At 44.6% G+C, this 24,366-nt stretch overlaps 1 protein-coding gene across 1 annotated transcript; it reads right to left on the minus strand.

Moving 5' to 3' along the window:
• Window positions 1-109: 109 nt before the first annotated feature.
• T265_01429 (hypothetical protein) lies at window positions 110-24,212 on the minus strand (the record flags this gene model as incomplete). Its single annotated transcript, XM_009165455.1, has 14 exons — window positions 110-239; window positions 7,474-7,656; window positions 8,794-9,317; window positions 10,649-10,882; window positions 11,696-11,902; window positions 12,913-13,044; window positions 15,345-15,394; window positions 15,480-15,579; window positions 15,793-16,154; window positions 19,931-20,101; window positions 20,742-20,789; window positions 22,134-22,275; window positions 22,310-22,812; window positions 23,897-24,212. The coding sequence occupies 14 exons, from the start codon at window positions 24,210-24,212 to the stop codon at window positions 110-112; spliced, it is 3,102 nt and encodes a 1,033-aa protein (XP_009163719.1).
• Between the last annotated feature and the right edge of the window lie 154 nt (window positions 24,213-24,366).

Below are 24,366 nucleotides of genomic sequence, written 5' to 3' on the forward strand. Positions count from 1 at the left end.
ATCTGAGCTGGCTCAACAACAAAAGGAATATTGAACTGGTAGCGAACTCGTGGAAAAAAACATGGCAAAGTGCGAAAGAAGCTATGCTAGTGACGTTCAGTGCTGCCCTTCAGACTTCTCCGATACAATCTAATGACCACTTGATATCGTCAAGATCGCTAATCCTGACTGATGCCTGCAATCCCATACCAGCGGGAAACGTGTACGAGGGTGCACGCAAATCCTTCAGACACCAAATACTGAAGAGACTAAGGAAAGACAGAGAGCTCCGCTGCAAATTAAAACGCCCGGTGAGTTAGTGAAAGCTATTCCTATCGAAAATAACGAGTCTACATCAACTGATACAATCGAATGAACCTAGGAAAGCCACGGTCATTGGAGTGATAAGTGGAAAAGATGGCTCATTAATTCACCCGCACAAACTTTCACTGGAGAGATTGGCCGAACACTCCGAAGAACAGTATAAATGGTCTCCTGCAACACAGCTTCTCGAGATAGTGCATATGGGTGAATGGAATATGAACCTTATTCGCCCGCCGAAAGCAGAAACAAAGAAATATCGGCACTCAAACGTGAGAAGGCACTGGAAGCTCAACCCATTATATTACAACTTGAGAACGCAGTTCACAAGAATGGCGCTTCGATCAATCTCTCAATAATAAACCTAAACTTGAGTTAGCCTCAGGTTGGGGGCGGACACCGTGCTCCGATCTGACGTGGTTGAGTGAGGAACTTACCTGGACACCAGACGTATCCTTGGGGATTTTAAAGCTTGCGGGCGTCACCGCCAATCGAACTGAGTCCTATTCACTCTTACAAGGGAAACTACCTCAATATCTTGGAGATCGTCAAAGATGAAATACCTAGCATTTGTAGAACATATTCTGTTGGAGAATAGCACACATGCCAGATTCAGCTGACACTCCTGTAGACAAAAAATTATTTGTAAGTCAGGGTAATTTAGTACATTAAAATCTTTGCAAATCTTCAGTATGATAAGACTGTGACATGAAGACGTAGGAAGTGCCCGGTTGAGGACAATCGGTTGCCACATTGCTGATTTTGAACAGCATGAATTTAAATCAGTACCTTTCAGTTTGTTAGAAACCCCGAAATGCGTAAGCACGGGTACACACTGCTGATGAGCAGGAAATTAAGGCTTCCCTTATTTAATATTCAATACACACAGCTAGAACAGCAAAAGCTGTTAATCATCACCAGAGGAAGCATTACCACTTTAAATCATCACTACAACAACACGTACAACAATAAAGTTCATCTAAATATACTTAAACAATCGCAGTGAAAAGGTGAGAAAAAGAAATGAAAAGGAAACTAGTGGAGGTTCATTAGAGGCATTCTGAGATGCCTACAATTCCAGGCGCTCAATCAGACAATCTGGAAACTGACAGCACGAACATTACTGGCATCGATTAGCCGTCATTTCTTACCAAGCCTACAGCAAAGCGCAAGAGGGAGCTCGGAGACCCCAGACCCGAAGTCGCACTGCAGCAACAACACACAAACTCTTCGTAATCTCTTTCACGCTATTCTGGCTTGCCATACCTTATCTACCTCTCGGTGTACGCTATTCTAAAGGAGGGGGGAAGAACAACAGTCCTCTCGTTACACGCGATTTCGGCATTGGTAGCACCCCCAGTTGGTGATGCCAACTATTTTGTGCGTTTGAAATACCTGCTGCAATCATCAACGCTTCTGAGGCATCCGTGATCAAAACAACCTGAAGACCATTCACATCATCAGACCACAGAGGCCACGTTTCGCAATCATCAAACAATACATTCCTTACTGTAGGCTTGTACACATGGCCTTTGAGACAGAGTGATATACCTTTTTGGCGACACAAGTATCGCAAATTAGCAAATGGGATTCGGGTCTTTAAGTTTAGGGCACTGACTTTATCAGACATACTTCCCTCAGAGTGGATACAGCTGGCGAAGTATGTGAAATTCTCCATAACTTCCTGGCGTAGGATGATGCGTCAAGCAGATTTGTGTTTGCAGCCAGAGAAAGCTGCCGATGAGGCTCCAGCAATGACACGATACTGTCAGAGATCCAATGTTTAGATGTGGTTGGCTGGGTTGTGGGACAGATTTCCCAGATTTGTGTAGCGTTTTGTATATATTTTCTCAGTGGCCGTTTATATTCGATATCGGAGGGCCCGGCAGACGTTCGAGCAGCCAGTTTTGATATTTTCGTTTGATTAACAGGTCCACTAGCCTCTCCATGGCTGGGCCCGGTGCGCGCGTTTTGCGTAAGCCTGGAAAGCGCTATGAAATACAGCGGCGCACAAGTGCATGGTTGGAGCCCACGCATGAGCGGCAGGCGGTGATCGACCCTCGCCACCGATAACTGACGGCAATGTGACCTATTTGGCTTCGGCTCTGCTTCGTTTGTAGTACCTTCTCAAGCAAACTCCGTTGTTTCGGATAGGGACAGTCTGATCGGCACATCTCTGAAACACTCGATCTCTGCAGTTCATGGTCTCGTTTTTAATCCAAGACAACCAATCAACCGGGGCTTAGCAGCTCTTACTCTACCCAAGTGGGCATTGATGTCACCAGCAACCCCAACGATGTAAAAGGGTCGCTATAGCTTAATGGAAGCTGTCTTTGGCAGATTTAGTCCCAGTCAGTGAAAACGTCAGCAGATACAACAAACGGGGTGCAATAGACCTCACTTTTCCGAGTTCCTCTCAGACACTGCTAGAGGGACCGCACAGAGGAGATTGTCAACGGGCATCCAGTCAAGTAGGAACGCTTACTCTTGATCGCCCAATACGATTCCTACGCCGGCATATCCAACTGCACCGTCCTCTTCACCAACAGAGCCTAGCAGCCGGAACCTTGAAGGGAGCGAGAGGGCGGTCTGTTAAATCGCAGCATTTGCGTCCTTTATCCCTGTTTCTGACTGACAACATATATCATTACTGAGAGAATCCAGCTTATGAGCAAAAGCCAACTGTCGTCCTGCTTGTTTCGTTGTGCGGAAAACTGTTTAGAAGACAGTGATGTGAATGCAAATTCTACAAATGCGTCTCCAACCAAGAATTGATGCCGATGAAGTAGCAGTTGACACCTCATCAGCGCAAATCTCACATATATTGGCTAGACCAAATGCACTCAAAGCGATTTTCGTGCTTAGTTATTTCGACCTTTCGGGATAGCATACGCACATTTTGTTTGCGATTCCAAAGACAAAGGAATCGAATGGCCAATCGCAATTTCAGTTAATTTTCAGTTGGCTACTCCTTAGCGACAATACAACGTTTCATCCCGAATATTTTCGGAAATCAGGAAGAAAATACTTGAAAGAAGTACTTTATCTTGCAGATAGTTCAAAAGTAATCGAATCATGTCTCGCTAGCCTAATGACCTTATTTCAAATCTGTGAATGCAGTATTTCCTCAAAAATTATCTGCGGGCAAAGTAAATACTTTATAAAACGACGTACGACCAATACTAATCTGTCCAAGGTTGTGCGTGCGGCCACGGCTCCAGGAGGAATCACAACGATTCCCAAATCTCCCATTATAATCCTCCGTGGTCGTTCTTGTCAAATTGAATTAGATTCGTTAGATGATTTCCATTTTTACCGGTAACACAAGCTGTAGCCAATTTATTCGCAAGCCAGTAACTGCGTGTTCCTACTCTGGAATTGACTAAAGAACACTAGTTCTGGTGGGAAACATTCCAGATCAAGAACAACCAACACGCCGCAATACCAGTTTCGTTGTAGACGGGCTCCGTCGTGTAAGTACAACGAACCGCACAGCACCACGCCCCTAGAACCACATACATCGGTACAATATTTAATTGTAGTTACGATATGTATCGGTTGCCAAATATGACTAATGGTGGTCTAAACACAGTTCACAACCGATTGGGAGTTGGTGACCGCTCGGTCTTTCGTGCAGAAGCTAGCAATCTGGCGTTTCGTGTGACGCTCGTTTCAGTATTTTTTCAACAACTCAAAGCGACTAGATCCGGTTCACGAATGAGGTTCCTCTAACCCCCTACATAGTAATGTGAATCAAAATAGCTGCACCAAAACTCTGGGCCCGATCTCACGATATTCTGGTTGTTGCCATATACGGATTCGACGACAGTTGATATCCTGAAACTGTTCAGATGTGTGTAAACAGCCCTCATCATGCTTACGGAAAGTACCACGGCAAAAATACATAAGAAAGTAATGTCGCTTGGAGTTCCAAGCCTGTGACATGCGTTGCTGGGTTGTATCCCTCTAGCACTGGTAACTTCAACGTATCATGTCGTATGTGTCTGGAGGTGACCCATCTGAATATTTAGGAGTTTTAAGCCCACAGTGATGCTAGGAATAACCTGAGACCACCGTTATACAGATCATTATTTTTCGGCTAGCAACAGCTAACCACGTGTGTGTATATCGCCCGAGTCTTGTGAGTAGTGCCTTTGAATAAATGTCGACTGTCACGATTTAGTTGTCTTCACCTTTTGACACTTATTGGTTACCAAGATCGGCGTGCTGACATTGGAACTGCCCCCTCCAGTCTTATTTCACTAGCTGCGTTGTGTCCAGCTGGTTGTACGGTCGGCTCAGCACAAACCGATTGTGCCACCACCTATCGTGGTAGCACTTGGGAAAAGAGTGTGAAAGAGATTCCGAAGAGTTTGGGTGTTGTCTTGGTGGGGTCTCCTTGATCCATCCTGCGATTGGCTGAGGACATTGCATAAGATGGCGGATGGTGGTTGTCAACGGCGTTCGTATTGTCAGTTTCTTTCCACATCGTCTGATTGAACGCTTGGATGTGTATGCACATCGGAACGCCTGCGATAGGCCAGCACCAGGACCCTCCCTCACCCACACTTCTCTTCTTTTGGTTCTAAGGCTTTAAATTTAGTTAGATAAACTGTGGTTGTGCGGCAGTGGAGTATCAGTGCCAACATTGAAGTTGCTGTCTCTGATGATGATGATCATGGATAGGGACCGATCTTAGTATTTCGGTGACAGACAAATCCCGCAGTCTGTAACGGGCGAACGGTATCTTCGAGTGACGCGTAATACCAGGACCTCCAGGAAGGCAAAACAACGTCGGAGAACAGCCCAATCGACATTGTCTCTCGAGCGACGTACAACTTCATTCCGCTGCGTGGATGGCTAATAGGACTAGATTTTTAATCAAACAAAAGAGCACTTGGCATCCATAGCATCGATTAAAGCCATCCGGGTTGAAGAGCTTTATAGTACATGTCCATAAACTCGAACAAAATGATGGCCTATGCCTACTAATAGCCCAGTTTTCTTGTTGGGTGAAGCTGCAGAAGGTTATAGCTTGGTTACTACGTTACAACCAATATCTATTGATGAAAGAAGGCAGGGTGAGAAAAATAGCTCTAACCTCTGGTGGAGATGTGCTTCGTGACGAATGGCCTCTAGGGTTAGTGGATAGTTGTGAGGCGGCCGTTCCAACCCTGCATGTTGGAACGGCGGGCGGAATTCTTAAGAGAGATATTAGAAAGGTATGTTTACTGGAGGGACGCGATTAGGCTTGTACTCCATCGAAGTCGGCACTTGTGGCAGGAGTGAACTCGGACCATTCGTGTCGGTGGCTGATGAGGTACATTGGTATGGAGCCGAGCGTAGGTAGAATGCAAGAACAGGGGTATCCGCTGAATCAACGTGGAGAATTTGGTGGGCGGTGTATCACCCATTACGTTGACATTTGAAATTCGCCCATTTGTAACCCCCGCCCCACTTCTGCATTTAGTGTGTGTAGATGAATTGGCGTTTGTTTGTCCTTCCACCTTCACCCATTTGGCCTTGAGGTCATCCGGCCATCTGTGGCCGACTTTGTTCACGTGTGACTGTCGCACGTGGGAGCCTGTTTGCTTCTTTGGTCTGTACTCTTGTAGTCCAAGTGGACCATTTGTTTTGGACGAGTATCTAATGTCGAGGTTTGTATTATTTGTGAATTTGTCTTACATTAATAGTACCGTATAGAAACCCAGCTCCGACTTTGTTTTGCCTTCCGGAGGTTCTGGTATTATGCGTCACTCAAAGATACCGTTCGCCTGTTACACGGGCCCTAGCCCTACAATCTCCCAAACACCAATACAGAGCACAAAAAGAGGGAAAGGTTTGCTTTCATGGATTGTATCCATAAAGTCACATACTGATAACAGTGTACACAAAATAAAACATCATAGCTCGTGAAAAAACGCCGGTAAAAAAATAGACACCAGAACTCGAACTCTCATCGAGTGTCCGTCGTGCACGCAAATGATTGGGTAGCAAGTAAATCTCGCGTCGATTTTCGGAGCGGCAGGCCGATACGGTCAAAATAGTGAAAGAAGCTGGAACAAAAAATGAGAAGAACATGGGTAAGTTTCCAAAAATGACATTGCACAACTTACTAGGTAAGGAGAATGATAGGACAGGCATGGCACACCTAAATGAGTGATGAACCAAAACCCACCAGTGTAACAAAGCCGGTTATCAAGAAGGTGAGTCAGTGATGACATGTCACGGAACCAGGAAAAGTAAGATTCAAGTTTGTTGTTCGAAAGAGCCAGTTAAATAAAGTATAAAGGGTGAATAGGAGTCGAACAGAATCAACTTTCATCCAACAACCTCTCTCAAATGACTGTAAAAATCAATCACGAGAAATGGGCTGCTCATGAAGACGAAATACGTACTCTATGGTTAGTTCATTTTACCGAGATAATATAGCAAGGAATTTATGTACTGGCATTTCCAAAGAGTATTGCCAATAGACTAGAAGGTAAGCAATGATGAATAAACGAAGGACATTCAAAATGACAGAGGACGCCTGATTGAAAGACTAAAACTTAGATCTTCTAAGCATGGGAGACAAACAAGAGATACATTCAAGCAATAGCGGAATTTGGCTAGGAGAGGCAGTGAATTAGTAATATTTTCGGGACGGAAACATCGACAGGGAGTCAATGAGCTTTTTACTCGCGCTTATGTGTATACCAGACCGTACCTACTGTCAATGGAAGGTGGTCTACTGCCTCATCGCATGATTCTATTGGCTGAAAATGGGGAACGTAGGACTTGCACCTAAGGAGAACCCAGTGGCAACGAACCATGAGTACAAAAGATATTACCGGGAGAAAAGTGAGCTCAAAGAAGTGTTCGCTAGATTTGGGTAGCCGTCACCATCAGCCAGTAACGGGAGCACAAACCCACATCTAACCCAAAAAAACTATTGGCTTCGTTAATAAGAAGTCAAAATACTTTGACATTTCGGATAGCACTCAACATAATCAAGTATATGAAACAGACGATGGCGTTTAGAGCTGAGTCCGACTCCTACTCTAAAAAACGTGTTCGTTTGATGAGTTCGTTAGTGCACAGGATAAATCGAATTGAAGAAGACAAGCATCTGGCAAGGCGACCAAGAATTCATCGAGTGGAAGTGACTTTCAGTGGAAAAGCACGACCTACCGACGCTTGGTTGAGACAGCCTGACATGCGGCCTCGCCGGATGCGATCGTCCGCAGATAGGGTAGATAGTCACAAACCAGAGATTTGCGGGCGAAAACGGAACTGCTGCTCAAGTTACGAGCGGTGCTCGTTGTTGCACGAAGATCCGAAATAAGCTTGGCCAGATGCGGAGAACAAACGGGACTGGAGGAAAAAAGAAGACGCTGTCGATTAGTTGGGATAAATGAAAAAGTCGCTTAGACCACATACAGTCACTAGGGATAGATGTGCAACTTAATGCGGAAGACGTTTGATTATCAGCACGCTCAATGGGAGGAGACTGCAGAAGAGGGAACTTCGGTCGTCTGGACTGTGGGATTACTTATGCGGGCCGGTGATGAAATCTGAGATTTTAAGAAAATCTCCAGTGGCGCTATCCTACCGAGATGCGGCTAGTATGCAACCCTTAAGGAGGTTTGTGATGCTGACAAGGCATTCCAGCCTAGACCAAGACTATCGAGAGATTAGGAACGGGCCACTAAAAATGAACAAGATCAATCAGCAATATGCGCAACAACTTGAATGTGATTTCTAACCTCTACTTAACCACTATGGTTACAGACGTCTATTGAAACTAAGCGACTCAAAGGATATAAAACGAATAACAAAGAATCACTTTCTCCAACCCATGATCGCAGCGCAACTTAGTGTTACAAAATTCGAACAAGGTCTAGCCAATGGCTACGTAGCCCTGAAGCCGACAGCTTATAATAAGTGTATGCCATTGGGAGGAGGAAAGCCCTTTGTTGCCAAGTTATTTATTAGCAAACACGAACAAAGCAGTTGAAAGTAATTAGAGACGAAAGTAAGCACCTCATCTGCACAGTTTTTTAAGAGTGAACATCCCCGAGAGTCCTGTTAAACTTTCCTGGACGTTCTTCGACTACTAAATAATTATAAACGAACACTGCGAAGCGATTCCATAATTCCCATAGTAACCTCCACCTTTCGGCAGATACTGGGGCGGAGCCTGGACACCGGACAATAGACTACTTGTGTTTTATCAACAGTATACATCGTTACACCATCTACACTCACATAATGCGTTTCGATAGGGATTCAGCTTTTCGAAACCCCACTACATGTTTACCGATAAAACCCGGCGAGTACAATAAAAAATGATGATAGCCTACAATTACCTAAAGCTCCGAGAACAAATCAAGTAGCCATTGCACACTACTCCGAAACTTCAACAGAAACAAGTGATTTAGACCGATAGGCAATAAACCAGAGGCATCCTACACAAGGATATTGTTTGTTAAAATAAATGGTGAGACTCACTGCGAGGCTTTCGGGAGTAAGGGGGACATTGTCGCAGAGGACTGAAAAGCCATGACTTCATCCTGAAAACGGGTTTCCAGTTCCTGCTCGAAACGGACCAGCCTGAATTTGAAGACATGAGAAAGTACATTTGCCCAATAATCCGGAAAAGTATTGTCAGGATCGTCAAATGGAGGAACTGGGGCCACAGAGAGAGGGATGGTAGGATTGCATGATGTCGTACAGTAGGCAGTCTGGGTTTTAGCCGTACGACTCAACGTTGTATTATTTCCGAATTCCTCAGAGGGGGTTGGATGAGGAACATCGATTGACGGGGCTGGACCGTCTGTAGAGTGCCAACCGGCAAAATCGAATATCCGGCTGAGACAGGAACGTTCGAAAGCTGAACGGGTGCAGTCAAATAAGGATAGCTCTCTACTACACTGTGCCAGTTCATCCAAACTGAATTGAAGCAAACGATACAATTTGATGGAAGGCTGGAGAGGTGGGGTAGAGTGTATGGAAGCAACAGATGCACTCTTGGACTAAAAAAATAAAAGTTACAGTAGTCGAGTTAGACAGATGCAAACTGAACAATAAGCTAGGATATAAACTCTAACATCAAGCAAATCACATAAAAAACGGTGAATAAATAGCAGAATGAACATCATAAACTGAATGAGGAAAGCATCGAGTTAGGAAACCCGGAACAGCATGCGGGAACGATGCATATAATGGGTTGTCTGCCGAAGCTCAACGTTTTGGTGTGCTCAAACCCCTTACCATTAACAGTTTTGACTCTGAGGTTACTGTAAACGCCTCAAAACGGTCCACACCTACTGCAAGCATTGATGGGGCTCTATCAATAATGGAATAGTGATGATCAGCTGAGGTTAGGCACAGGGCGACGTTGATCGCACTCCTGGCGTTCGTTATTCAGAAAAGGAATATGGTTATCAGAACAGAACAACCTACATTTTTCTCGATCCAACAGAGCTTAGACCAGCACTTGGTCAACTGACTGCCTCCAAAGACTCAGTTGTGGTTGGAGGTTCATTTTTACAAAGATAAGATCGGTACTTACATGCCTACATACAGTTGGTGTCGCGATGCTCTCGTTAAAAGAAAGACATTCGTCGAATGTATAGTTGTGATGAGTCTGTAGAAAGTGCCGTAACATTGGAAAGAATCAACAAAACTCGGCCAAATTTCACTAGAATGAAAATATAGGTCTGTAAGCGCGCTAAAACCTTTGCCTATGGTGAAAATAGCACTCACTGGTTTCTGGTTTAACGTTATCTGTGGCTTCCAAAGCTGGTACGGCGGGATACAAACGGCAACAGTTCGAGTAGATATAACTCTAAGCACCAAGAATGTCGTATGCTCAACGACTTATCGCTAAGACTACGTGCTGAAAGCATTATCAACGAAGATCCTTGAAATTTGGGCAAATTTAAAAAGCTTACTGGGTGCTAGCAGCACAGTGTGAAGTTCTGAAGATCCCATCGCTAAATTAAGCGCTTGCTTTGAGCGTTTATCACAATAAACCACGATCTGAACAACTGTCCAGCAGTTTGCTAACCAATTGTCTCGGAATGTACACTATGCAGCGCAAAATCAAGAAGATGACGAATAGATTGTCTATCGCGTACCCAGAAAATCACATCTGAATAACCACAGTATCTTAACAATCAATCAGAATGAGATTTTAATAAATAGAACTGCTCATTTTGAACGAAAACAGAAACAACTAAAATTCCTATAACGTGTATGTCTCACGGGATAAGCGCGCTGCTCTACTTGCAGCGGAATGTGAGGACTGCACAACAGAGGAGTTTCATAACGAAACATACAGACATGGATCCGGAATACTTACGGGAGTATTCAAAGCAGCAACCGGGGAAACGGCAGGAATAGGCGCCTGTGACTCATCCGTAAATAAATCTGACAGACCATCATCATGAGTTTTAAGGTCTCCCGATGGCGACCTTTCCATCTTTTTCGCGTTTCTATCGGGCAACCGTATTGAACTCAAACGGGGACAAACGTTAGGAAACCATTCTAACAGAGTGGCATTGGTAATGAGAAAGGTGTGAGAAGCTGGCTTTATCTGTTGGAGAAAGATGTGAACAGCAAGAGAAGTAAAGCAGTGCAATAAAAAACGAGATTACCGTACACTCTCCCCTAGGACACATAGATTATGGATGACAAAATGTCCCTTGATAAAGGTACTTCCTGTTGAGATGTGTGATAAAAATTACAATCACACTAAAATGGCCTAATGGATATTCAACTGTCTGACAATACTGCTAACATTTTGTCTGAGTCGCTTTTTAGTGAAGGATAGAATTTTTACATCTAATGAAGGCTGATAGGAAGCAAAGTCGTTAGCAGATATTTTCCGCACGAATCGGGTGTGCGGGTGTGGTGTTGAATGACAGAAGTTTAAAGCCCTGAAGGCGGTAACTTCTGCGAATATCTCATACTGACGAGTATGCCTAATGCGCATTAACTATTTTTACGGACAATGAATAACTTGCTACGTTGGCTTTTACGTCTTTAAGTCTCTTATGTTTGCACTCTTTCCAGGCACCACTTACATTCGAAAAAGTCGTGGAAACCAATTTTTCACATTCTCACCGAAGTGAAGAGCACGAGTGTCTTCAAAGGTGCTTCATTCGGAATAAAGTACTGGACGAATAACATGGGATTCGAGTAGTCACCAGGCCAAGACATGTTTAAGGCAACGGGTTTATAGCAACCTTAAAAGAGCAGCCATTGATTGTGGTTCTAACCTGGGAATATAACAAAATGACCAGATGAACTGTCCAGACAAAATGTACTGAAGTAGAGTACATACACTATGCTTCGGTGCAAGAGCTGACACGTCGGAGGCAAGACACAGTAGGTGTGCAGCACTTACCACTTTGCTGTGTTCTTTTGAAATGGAAGCATACCATTGCAGTTGGTTAATCAATTTTCTCACGTCACCGTGATTAGATGGGGTAGCATCTAAGGAAGCATAGAATGAACGGCTGTAGTGTTGTCGGCAGATCGATTCGGCGAATGTTGGACTTAACTGCAGTCCTTCAGCGAGAGAAATCAACTGCAAGTACGGGGCGATTAAGTCCTGCGACGGAATAAGCGACAGTATGGTGGCGGTAAGGCTAACACCCCAGGTACATGGGACAAAGTGGACATGAGACAAAGTGGTTGACAAAACTAATTGAAGTAAAGTTAAACTACTCATGGGTAGTATCAACTTTCAAAAGGTTCAGAGAACAGTAGATCCGCAGCAGAACGGGTCATGGACTGACACTTGAGCAGTTTGACAAGACGGACAGCGTCTCGCCTGACCAGGGCAAATCTACCAGGGTCAAATTCAGATAGATACACAGCAAACTAGACAGAAAAATGGGTTCATAAAACATCCCGGTAAAGGAATGGCCTTCGGGTCACAGTTGAGAGACCCTCGACCGAACAGTGGGAACGCAGATAACTCATGTTAGTTCACGAAACATTACGGGCATCTCGATCGTCTCCAGACACTGCACTTATAGTCATATTGTCAATTTCAAACCAGTTCCGATCACTGCTGACTTCAACTTTAAACAATAAAGATTACTTTCATGGCTGGTTTTCTCGATCGGCAAGGGTAACGAGATGGCCACGTATGAAGTCATGTTTGTAGTTCTGCTACTTGACTGGATAACAGTACGGATTACATAAGTTTTGCTATACGATGGAGCGGCTGATGTATACAGGGGAAAATCCTAATGGTGCGGTACTCAATCGCATGTGAACAAAGTAGAAGGGACTAAACAATGTTAGTAATACAACTTTTCCTCACTGGAGACCAATTGGTGAGACAGACAAGGAACAGCCTCTTCTGCCAAAGTATGACGGCTGAAAGACACTTCTGATGGCGGTCCATCCGAAAGAGAATAACTGTAGACAAAGAAGTGAACTCACTATTTTCCGAATGAAAACTCTTCTTAAGCGTAGAGGAATGCCTTTACGCTGACTGAGAGGGACAGCAAGGATCAAAGTGACATGTACGTGGTATGCACTAAGAAACAGCGGACGACCATAAAAACACTTGGACGAACTCACGGAAGAGGGTCCTCTGACATGACACACCCGAAAGGCGATCGGCAGATTCTGAAGCATTGATGGATCAGAGGCTGTGAGTACAATCGGACGGCGGGCCAGCTGCAACAGGTTGTTCACGGCAGACCAGAAACCACGATCACTGTCAAATAACACGTCAGCCTGAGAGATGGAGGTGAGATGAGAATAATATGAAGGTTTTCGCCCAACTGCGCTAGTTTTGGACAAGCTGATAGAGTCCAATACACAATAGGGGAATACCCAAAAACCTGTAATTGGAACGTAGAGCTCACGTAAAAAAAACAAGCGATGAGAGTGCGCCACTTTCGATGAGGTATACGTCTTTCCGCTGACAAACCGTTTATTTCCAAATTGCACCTGATCGATCGGGTCAAAGTCACAAGCACCCAGTGATATCGAGTGTCTAGGACTTGGAAGTATGCCTCGGAGAACAATTCTGAAATCAGCTGTTCCTGTTGCAGCAGATAATTGATGCTCAACCAAAGAAACTGAGCTCTATTCAAAAATCTTTTAGCATTGTCTCGGAAACTGCAGGTGTACAGTCAAGTTTGTCACACAGTGCATCAGTAAGGCAAAAACTGCGGATTTTTAAAGACATGCGATATGATGATTTTCGTGTTTCATCAGTGTAGTAAATAGTCGGTAATTCAGCAGTCTCAAAATGCTAACAGTAAATGAAGGGATATGACGCATTCTAGATGGTTTCAACTAGCAGTATCGCAGATGCAGTGAAAAAGAAAGTGCATCCCTTAGGCATCTGCTTGCCTGCAGACTGTAAGATTGTTTCTGCAGCGAACTCTTCAGGCGGTTACACCTACGGATGTTTGCATACATTGCGCCATTAAAAACGGTGAGCGACATAAATGACAGGCAAATCACAAATATTTTGCGTTCAAGAGAATTCGCGCCACGTCTACGATCCATCTATCCTTGGATTGGATTTCGCTTTTAACAAATTGACTTGGACGAATATGGTCAGCACGCCAACTGCGTCTCTCTCCCTTGCATTCTAATCACCATTAAACGAGCGGCCAATGTATACCAGAACACGTGAAAGGATTGGCTTCCAGAATCTGCTACAGAATGTAATTCATGCATGGTAGTTCAGGCTTATCATTGAGCGGTTCATGGCAATTTCGCCTTTCAGCTAACAGTAACACCTTAGTGGTAAAACAGGGCTCAATTCTACCAAAAGTTTGCTCTAATTCTTTTTAGACAGATATCACAGTCAAATATCCATACCAGCCAAGAATATTCAGTCGGTCAACGCAGGTTGGGTTCGAATGAAACTCTGGTTAAGAAGATCGACGCAAACTAGCAGAAATAAGGATGTAATAGCAGATTCCGCAAATTAACCCCATTGGGCAGATAAAATGCCTGCTGCCTACGTCTAGCATTTGAATCACTTCCTCAAATCAGCTGCAAGGGAGGCCAATATGCCAGGAATTGTGTCTATCCCTGGAAGTATGATGATATAGAGAATGTGGCGCATCTTAAAGGGGTCTCGGGGAGATCATCCGTAAGGCATAGCCAGTCACACCAACCAATACAAATTAGAACACACTTGAAGCTTACTCCGCTTGATCGTCGAGATTTTACCGGTATTTTCTCCGTCTACGAAGCCGCTGACATGTGAAGACTGTACCTTACGCGAGAACCCAGTCACGAAACACGCCACTTTTCCTTCAAATACTTTCCTAGCTGTCGTATTACTGTCTAAGAGGAAAACAAGTCTGTGCTCGTTTGAGACCCACAGGTGTGTTGGAGGAAAATAAAACCCATTTCACATAGACGTAATACACCAATCATAAAGTTACTGGAACCTCTTCAACAGTCCATGAACGGTTTCGCCCTCCTTGGGGATCATCAGGAGGCGCAGTCTCCGCGTTGTCAAACTTATGTTCTACTTGAACCCAAATTAGACAGATTTCGGCAAATACGCTCATTTGCATATCAATTTGGTTTCGGAACCATCGTAAATGAGGGAATCAACTAGGTTCCCCGTGAATCACCTGTCAAAATCAAACAGATAAACAAATGAGAGTATTTGTTAAAACCCAATTTAGTTTGATGCCGCATTGCCTTCACGGCTCATGTCGTCCTATTTGGTTTTGTGGACAGTCGAATTTCGGGCAGCCTAAAACAGTTGTCATGAGCGGAGTCTATTGGAAATTACGTGAACCATGCTCATTCTCCTGGTGAGATAGAGCAAACAGTATATAATGAGTAAATTCAGATCGAATAACGATAGTTTGATTATTATCTTGTTGAATGAGGTAATGTGTGACTGGTCACGTCGCAGTTCAGTTGACACTGCGTGCTGGGAACTTGCTTTTTCGGAGCGATTTGCGACAGAAGTGCACTATGCACGCGATAAACAAAAACATCCGAGATAAGACCCGGAACAAAGTATGATAAAAATATGAGGTACTGGGACTAACCTCATCCAGCAGCAGTAGCGAATTACAGCTCAAATTGAGACCTTTGAGACCTGGAATATCAGATATGTATAAACCGAGAGGAAATAAATTAAAGTACTTGTTTTGTCGACGGAAGTAGACCTTTTCTTCACTGACTTGGGAGACTTGGAACTTTTGGAAGCCCGAGTAATAGGTTGAAAGAAGTTTGCTGTTGAGCGTCGAGGACATTTGGATTGTCCGCCTGCTTTTGTTGTACCTGAAAGAGGGAGGATTTCACCTCGGAAGGAAGTATAACTCACTTGTCATATGGAACGTACTGAAACTGTCGGATAAATGTTCTTTAGCCACCTGATGGGAATCGATAGCGACTTGAAATTGTCCCAAAACATCTTTGCCAGAGCGGCGAACTGACGGATTAAGTTCAAAAACCTACGTCAGTCGATTAACAGAGGCTGGAGAGAAAACTTACCTTTAATCCAAAGTCGTTTGCTAGCGCATAAACCAGAGACGTTTTCCCAGTTCCAGGAGGACCCAAGATCACGTACGCCCTAGTTCGCCAACTTTCGCGCAATTTCTGAAAACCGCACGACAACGAGTCGTCCTCTTCACTGGTCAGATCTGCGAATTCTCCTTCTGTTTCAGACACTGAACTTTCAGAGGAGTACGGATTTTCCACATCCAAGTGAATCGACGACTGGTCTTCCGGCATCGACACACTATTAGCCTCAACAGGGACTTTCTGACCGGGACCAGTGAGTGAAGTTCTGCGACGTCTGGCACTTCGCAACTCAGGAACAAACTCATCATCACTGGAACTTGTCATTAAGCGTTCTGGTAAATAAAAACAAAAAGGTGTCTTGTGGTTGAATCCGCTATTGAGTAGACTAACAGTTGCTGTGGTGGACCAAGAGACAATGATGAGTAGTAACTCTGGTGCAAAACTATAGGACTACACACGATTTTCTCTCACCGCTAGGTGGAACGAAACGATATTTTTCGAACAGGTGGTGGATATCATCGGAAACCAAATTCATAAGTCACAAGGAGAGACCCTGAAGTAACTGAAGTAAAAACAACAAAAGGCGGAAAATGGATGTGGTTTGAACGGTATGTGACAGCTCCAGGGGATCGCCTCATGGTAAGATTTTTAACAATGAGTTTTAGTCACATTGCTGCGTAATCCGTAAAAAGAGAGATACCTTTGGTGAATGTATGGATAGCATCCCAACCAGTGCTGTTTTATTTCTGCACACATACAGAAACGTAAAAGTCGCCCGTTTGGACACGTTTCCAACAGGTCGGATGACGAGCTTGCAAAGAAGGTTCTCAACCCAGACTTACACCGACGTTGTCATCAAGGTGGAAGAGTAAATTAACTACGAACCTGGTTGTCCAGCGTCAAATGAGATGTCGGTGACTGTGGTTTGTCGTCGACCCACAGATGTTAGAAAGATGACTGGATCTCCATCTGTACAGATGCTGTCGGGCACGAGCGTGATATTCATGGAGGCGAGCCGGAATCCAACACGAATCGGCCGCGATAAAGTGAATTAATTATAATTGCAGTCACCCATCCGATTCTGATGTAGAACACTTTTGAAGGTGTTAGGGTGTGCCATCGTTAATCAGGCTGAGATTGAGAATGAAAGTCGACCACTATAATGACAGAACAGAGACCAACTTTTGATGGGGTAAAAGGTGTGAATATCTACCATGTCTTGCTGAAGTATCTAACCCTCATAGACTGTAAGGGGCTAGTCAGACGCTGAGTTGTTTGCTACCAGATAAGGACGAAAACACGACAAAACAGTGAAGACCCCATCTGCAAAGATCTTCAGGAAGTGTGTCCTGGAATTTTCGGAGCATCCTCTGAAGTACGATTGAACAGGCTAAAAATTAACTGCTGACGCGATGAGTCAAACTATGTACTGGCAGTATTACTGTTATCACCTGAGATTGCGACGAATTCCGATGATATAGGCCATGTGTTTGTAATCCTTCCATAATCAATAGACATGATACCATCAGGGTGAAAGAGATTAGCGTGGCGCCGGGGTGCGGACGTTCAACAGAGTTGTTTCGCTATGGGGAAGAACGACATTCGATTATGACTGGCTTTTGGATGGTCAATGTTATTGGTTGGCTCGTGCACTGACTAGCCAATGACAAGATGACCACTGAGCTTGACATCTCCGACTGGTACACGGTAATCTTAGTCCAGCTGCTTCCAGAGTTGATCCTTCCAAAAGACCGTCAGTACTGTTAGAGTTCTATGATTGGGCTGGCGATAATTTACTAGCAGTTGTGGTGACTCCAGGAATCAATTGGGAAGAAGGTTTCGACTCACCAATGAAACAATTAACTTGGACGCCGTTTCGAACGCTGCACTTGTAGTGAGGCTTTGGATTGAAACTTTAGCGATTGTGCCAGTTGACCACTGTTTTTTGCAATGTGCCCATTGTTCTACATGACCGGGTAAAGCAAATGAACGTTGCTGACTGGGTGACCTTAACCTGCACCAACTTCCACAAAATTTTTGTTGAAGTGAAATCGGAATGCTAACGGCCGAGTGTGTTGACTTGCACCGAGTTGCTGTCACTACAGACTGCGGTATCTGCTACTACCAAAGTGGTGTAACCATTGGGTTGATGCCGTTGGCGTTGGTAGAATTGGATTCACAGAGCCCTGTTGCCCGCCTCAAATTTTCACGCGAAATGTGACAGAATTAAAATAACCCCCATCGTATCAGTGAAAGCAGTTTTAATCCGGCAAACGACGGATCTGCAGATTTAAACGGGGTGCGCAGTTCACATCACAGTCCAAGAAAGCACAAATGCCATGTGGCTCGTCACTTCAAACTCCTGAGTCTGTCGGCACTCTGTGTATTAAACTATGAAGTGCGTAGGAAGAGTCTTCAGCGAGAACTGATTGTTGCCAGTGGTTGTCTATGTCCATACTTCGTACTCCATCTTCCCTTCTGTGTGCAATAAAAAACTGATGAACACGCCATAGCTGCGTATCATACACCCAACTAGACTTTTATTTTGGTAGCAAGGTATGGTCGGGCGGTAATAGGTTTGAAGTATTCTGGTGGCAGTGACACAGTAAGAATAAAAACTTGGCCAAAAGGAGAACAGTGACCACTTTTCGGTGGACTGTGAACGAGGAGAACGTTTCTGCCATCGAAGACAACAGAGGAGCATCTTTCGGCATCCAATATAAAGATAACACTTTGCAGAGAAAACAAGAAGCTGAGTGCCCAAATGTAAGGTACGCGCTTGTAATATGGGCCGCCACATACCACATCACTGTGAATGCACCAATGTGGAAGATTGTTTGACGATTCCGACACCTCCGAAAGAAACAACAAAATTAACCCAGAAACTTTTGCACATTATGTTTCAAGGGGTTGGAATAACGCTCCGTGTAAAATGACTGCATCGTTGTGCCCACCACATAGCGTCAGCATACTAAGTTGTTTTCCTGATTAAGACACCTGAACACCGCGGATAGTCGGCTTTTGGGTCCGAGGAAAGCAGGTGCAGCAATTCCGTTTACATAGCTGAATGCAACAAGACCATGAGGGGCACCCACAAGTTAGTTTTGCGCACGGTCACAAGTTATTCAGGAGTTTTATCCTGATGAGCAAAAGCAACATACAATGATAACACCAGGAATTATCACATAGCTAGTTCACCTCAATTAAAAATAATCAACAGTGAGCACCCCAGGAATCCACAGGAAGACCAGAACCGGTAACCCTAACCCCGGATAATAGTTGAAACCGTTGTCGTTGTCTCGGAACTTCGATGCCGTCTGCTGTCGACAACCGATGAGCCCCGATACGAACGAAATGCGTCTCGAAGCGCGCACACCACACAGGTTCAGACAGCTTAAATGTATCCAAACGGAAGCGACATCAATGTTCAAAAAGGTGTGAGAAATTCGATGGTAAGGTGATACAGTGATCGAGTAACTACACGCAATATAAATCAGACGGAAACTGGGGTGCATTGGAGTTGAAACAGTATTAAGTAGGCGTCCATATAGAATGTTAGTTTGTTCTCCGGACATTTCAACCTATTCCATAAGGATGCATGAGAACAAAACCGAATGATATATGCAAGATGCGGTGTTTTTCGGGTTGCACATGAATATGAAGTTTGAAACTTTAGACGTTAAAACTCTTGATATTAGATATACCAGTTTTAATTTATGAAGTGAGAGAGATATTGGGGAAGAAGTCCCGGGGACCGGGATAGAGGAAATAAGCACAGGGAAGGCGATTGGAGCCAAAGGCAACTAGCGTCACGTCCAAACTAACTGTAAATGATAAAATGAGCTCAAAATAGCACAGTGGTTAAGATGCCAGCTTACGGACCGGAAGGTCCGTGGTTCAAACCCGACCTCTGCATCTCGACTGCTCCAGTCTAGGCTTTGGGCAACTTGGCAGTATCCCAGCCTTCGTGCCTCCTTCCCTTAGCACAGTAGCTAGTCACCGGAAGGGTGCTAGAGCTGAAAGACTTTTTCAACCGACGAACTCTGTCTCTGTGGTAAGTGGATGGGATGAAAAGTGAATAGAAAGGTGAGCACGAACAACGACTTACTTCGTCCGGACCGATGCGGTTCTTTCATACCCTGGGGCTCTTTCTTGACTCCTCTGTCCTCCTTCCATCGCTTTAGCCATCGCCGGAGTGATGCGACACCATGCCCATTATACAGCAAAGATGAATAGCCAGTTGAAGTATACTTTTCAGTCCAAAGGGAATGAAGACTATCTGTCACCCATCAACAAAGAAGAAAGATTGGAACAATATGTTTGCTGCAACGATCAGAAGTAAGCAAGAAGACAACAGAGCTCAGCTTGAAGCCAATCTGTTATTTTCAAACCTTAACTTAATAGCCAAAGCATGTACAGCAAAAGATAAATATTTCTGGTCAATTAAAATGAGATTCTAACAGCGTAAGTCGCGCTAGAATGTGAAAGGCTTCATAAATGCCTTAACGATCCACTAATTCTAGTTGTTAAGTGGAAGTTAGGAGAACACAGAAGAAAAGATTACACGACCGGCGACCACCAATGTGGCCTTGATAGGCTTTTGAGCATATCCCCAACTCTTTGAGTGGAAGGTTAGTTACACATGTTCATTCCATTCGTAATGCAGTGTAGCTCTCTAAGCACTCGGACTAAAAATCAAACCAGAAAAAGGGTTTTGGTGGTCTTTCCGGTCAACTCTTTTCGAAATAAAATAAAAGAGAGAGAGAGCGTACTGCTTATGCCAAACCAACGTTTGCTGAGGAATGCTGTTTTCTGTGCCCCATTCAGAGTGGCGGAACCATAGAGATGGCTAACCCTTGACCTAGCAGAGGGATACGAAGGAGATTACAAAACGTCTGGGTGCTGTCGGTGCTACTCACCTTTCAGGACGGTGATCGCGTCATCTCCACTGCACATGGTTGGAGGCGCTGAAAGATAGGACTGCTAAACGATGTCGACGGCGTTCTTGTTATCAGTCTCTATCGAGACTACCTGAATGAGTGTCTGTAGGAGTAAGCGCCTCAGAATGATTGTAGTACACTAGCTCTAAGTCCCTTCCCTGTTCACCTTTATTCTTGTCTTGACAACAACGCTTTCAAATAAATCATGGTTCTATGGAGTTGGACGCTGATGCCATGCTGATGCAAGAATATGCCATCAAAATCAGAACTCGGGACTGAATAACGAAAGTGGGATCGAGTTGCTGGAGCTACACAATCCATTCAATCATTGAACGACACCTCAAATACGCAGAATATGAAGAGACATAAGTGGAACGAAGAAAATGGAATTTAGTGAAATCAAACGTATGAGCTGCACACACGATGGATAAAATTGAACCTGACGAAACATGAGTGGCATCGGAAAAGGAAGCTACAGCATATCACCGCGTTCAGTATCGAAGTTCAAATCGGTTGAGAAAACAACGCATGCATTCAACATTGAATGGTAAACAGCGGAGCACGTGCATGTGGCAGGTGTAGGAATCCGCCCCGGGAAGGGTCACTGCACACAAGCACCGTTCTCCTGGCCGCAGCAGGTTGCGGACATCAAAAGAACTTCAGTGTTGGACCATCGATTTCTTCGGAGCATTGCCCGAATCCGATGGGAACAACGGACCAGCAATGCTGAAGTAAGTCGGGACATGAACTGATCACACTGTGAAGGTTGCGCTGGTTTGGCCACATGCTCCGTAGGCCAGTCGGTCGTCTCCCTCGAAGGGTTGTTTTCGCACAACCACGCGAAGAGTGGAAACGAGCCAAGAGAGGTCGAAAATGACTTGGGATCGAGGTATGAGAGTCCTTACGCTGGTTATTTCCGTCTCCCTGGATGGGGACCCTGAGACGGGACAGAGCAATGGTTAGAGACATTGTCAAACATGGCGCAGTCGCGCCCTCGATAGCGCTGATGCATCCAAGCTAATGCCTTCAACGCAGAGCTTCCCTCGCGGTTTCCCCAAGTAAAAATCCACTGACAACCTTGTATTTACGCATCAATCATATCAGCTACCCCCTCCAATGTGTAGCTATCTACGCCATCTTCACAAACTATTGAACAAAACTGTGGCAGCCATAACAACTGTACGACAAGTACACCGTTCTTACAGCTAATGATACTGATGACGATTATGATGTACTATGACATTCTTGGTTGGCGGCTAGATAGGGGATAGTAGAGGATAGCATCGCGGATAAATGCTTCTCATTACAGTAAATTAAACAGTTATGTCAACATGACTCAACAAAATAACGGCCACATGGACTCAAACCCACCTTCTTTCAAAGCAGCTTTCGCCTTCAACCGAAGTAGGGTTGCAAAGCAAGCATCCACCGGAAAGTTGGGATAGCTCGCTCGCATGCTTTCGAGGATCGCTTCTGTGTTCTTAACCTTGATCAGCTCAATATCTTCGGAATCCTTAAAGACAAATCGAACAGAATAAACCACCTACTTCCACTGAGGGTGGGTTAGGGTTTAGTGGTAACCGAAATCCAGGAAGAGCAAAGTTATCAGCAGGAATGCAATCCGATTGAGTCGCATCGCCGGTCCCAGCGTCCAAGTTCGTCGTATTGGGTATAGTCTGGTGAAGTTCTGAATTAATTTTCGGTGGTGGAGAACTTTTGGATGGGGTGATGAAACTGAGTAATTGCTGCTGACTTCCTCGTGGGCGATGCGGCTGTGAGGCCCGCTTAGTTCTGTTGGATCCCAGTTCCTTCGCTTTTCGGTGACTTTCCTTATCATGAAAACTCTTTGGAGACATTGCACCAAGTCCATTACGCTGTACAGAAGCAGATGAACCGATATTGCTTCCTGTTGCTAGGCTGGCAACGAATTCAGAAAAGCTCATTCGTTTGAGTTCGTCACTTCTCTCCGTTTCACCATTTGCTTGTCGGAGAGGATGCTGTACGGTATGACCATCGCAGGACGTTGGATGAGGCCCGACGAGTTGCATCGCTATAAAAGCGAGAAAAAGGCTGATGAAATTGCACTAAGATGAATACACCAAACTACCGTACTAGTACAAACAGAAAGCTTTGACCACATTTGGGTACAAGCGTTCATTCAACATTTTTTGAATCAAAGACAATTTAACAACTGCGGTATTAAAACCATGAAGGACGTGGTTGTTCGCAAAAAAAGACGTTGAAGAGGCCCCATATTAGACTCATCAGCCCAACAGTATGGAAGCACGATGTACGGCAACAGTACCTCCAAAAAAGAACGCCGTAGAATCCAGCATCACCTAAGGGAGAATTGCATTTCGTTAAGACATAATGGCCAGCATACCCAAGTCCAGCAAATATATTTCCAGAGGAGATCGAAACCCGATTCTATGAAACAGCACAACCGATGACAAGACTTCCTTTTCACTTCCGGATCAAGTGCCCGCACCGTTTATCCCAACAAGCAGAATTCGCTGAGGTAGCCTTGAGAGTGGCGTTAAAATGCGGCTCCTTCGCTCACCAAAATGACAAGCATAGATACAGCGAATGTGCTGCCCACCAGTCGAACTGACGGCTTCAACATACCAGCATTGTTTTCATAAGGGCCACCGATATGTCAGCTTACTCCTGTCTGACAGGTCATTCGTGTGTCTGTCGTGCTCTTCCTGAAACCATAGAGTTAATCAGCTCACCTCAGAGATGGAAGTTCTGTCAAAGGCGATGTGATTGCCGATCAGGCATGACGTCACTATCAGACTTAAGGACCAGGCCATGAACATCGCCGATAAAACGAACACCAGAAGATTCTGATGAAAAAGTTGGCCACTGATGCCACCATTCCAAAGTAAACACCGAGATCAACCTACACGAGCTATGGTTCTGAGAAAAGCGCTAAAGGACACCGGAAGACGTCTCAATTCCGCTGCTCGAACAATTCAAGTCTCAAAGTCATAAAACAAAACAGCCCGTACTGTAGACTGATACACACGTCCCTTGAGATTCAGGGATATACCACTCTAATGTCATAAGGGGTCTCAAATTAGCAAACGCGATCCCAGCCTTGGAGGTTCGTGCATTTACCTCATCCGTCACACTACACTCAGAAATAATACAACCTCCAAGATACGTGGAACGCTCCACAACTTCGACCGCCTCTCCCCAGATTGTAGGTGGTGGATTCAGTGACTGCACGTCCACAAGCATGACCTTACACTTTGTAGATGCAAAGCGCATACCAAAGGACGCCATGACTTTAGCCAATTCATCTAAAAACACCTGCGCCTTCTCCTTTCCGACGACGAGAACGGTGTCATCTACGTATTCCAGTTCGACAAGGTTTTTTGCAGAGGCTATTGGAACACCGGTGTTTTGAAGAACTTCCAGCGTTTGTCTTATTATCTCATCGATCATGGAAGTGAATAGGAATCGGGAGAGTAGACACCTGTGAGAGATGTAGTCTTGTTTATGGGAGCTTTTGGAGAGCTCTCCGAATAATCTCACACATCCAGAAGTCTGTAAATACAAAGAACTTTTTATGTTCACAGACTTCCGGGGCATTCCTTAA

Source organism: Opisthorchis viverrini (genome assembly GCF_000715545.1).
Source record: "Opisthorchis viverrini unplaced genomic scaffold opera_v5_15, whole genome shotgun sequence".
Taxonomy (NCBI): Eukaryota; Metazoa; Platyhelminthes; class Trematoda; order Opisthorchiida; family Opisthorchiidae; genus Opisthorchis; species Opisthorchis viverrini.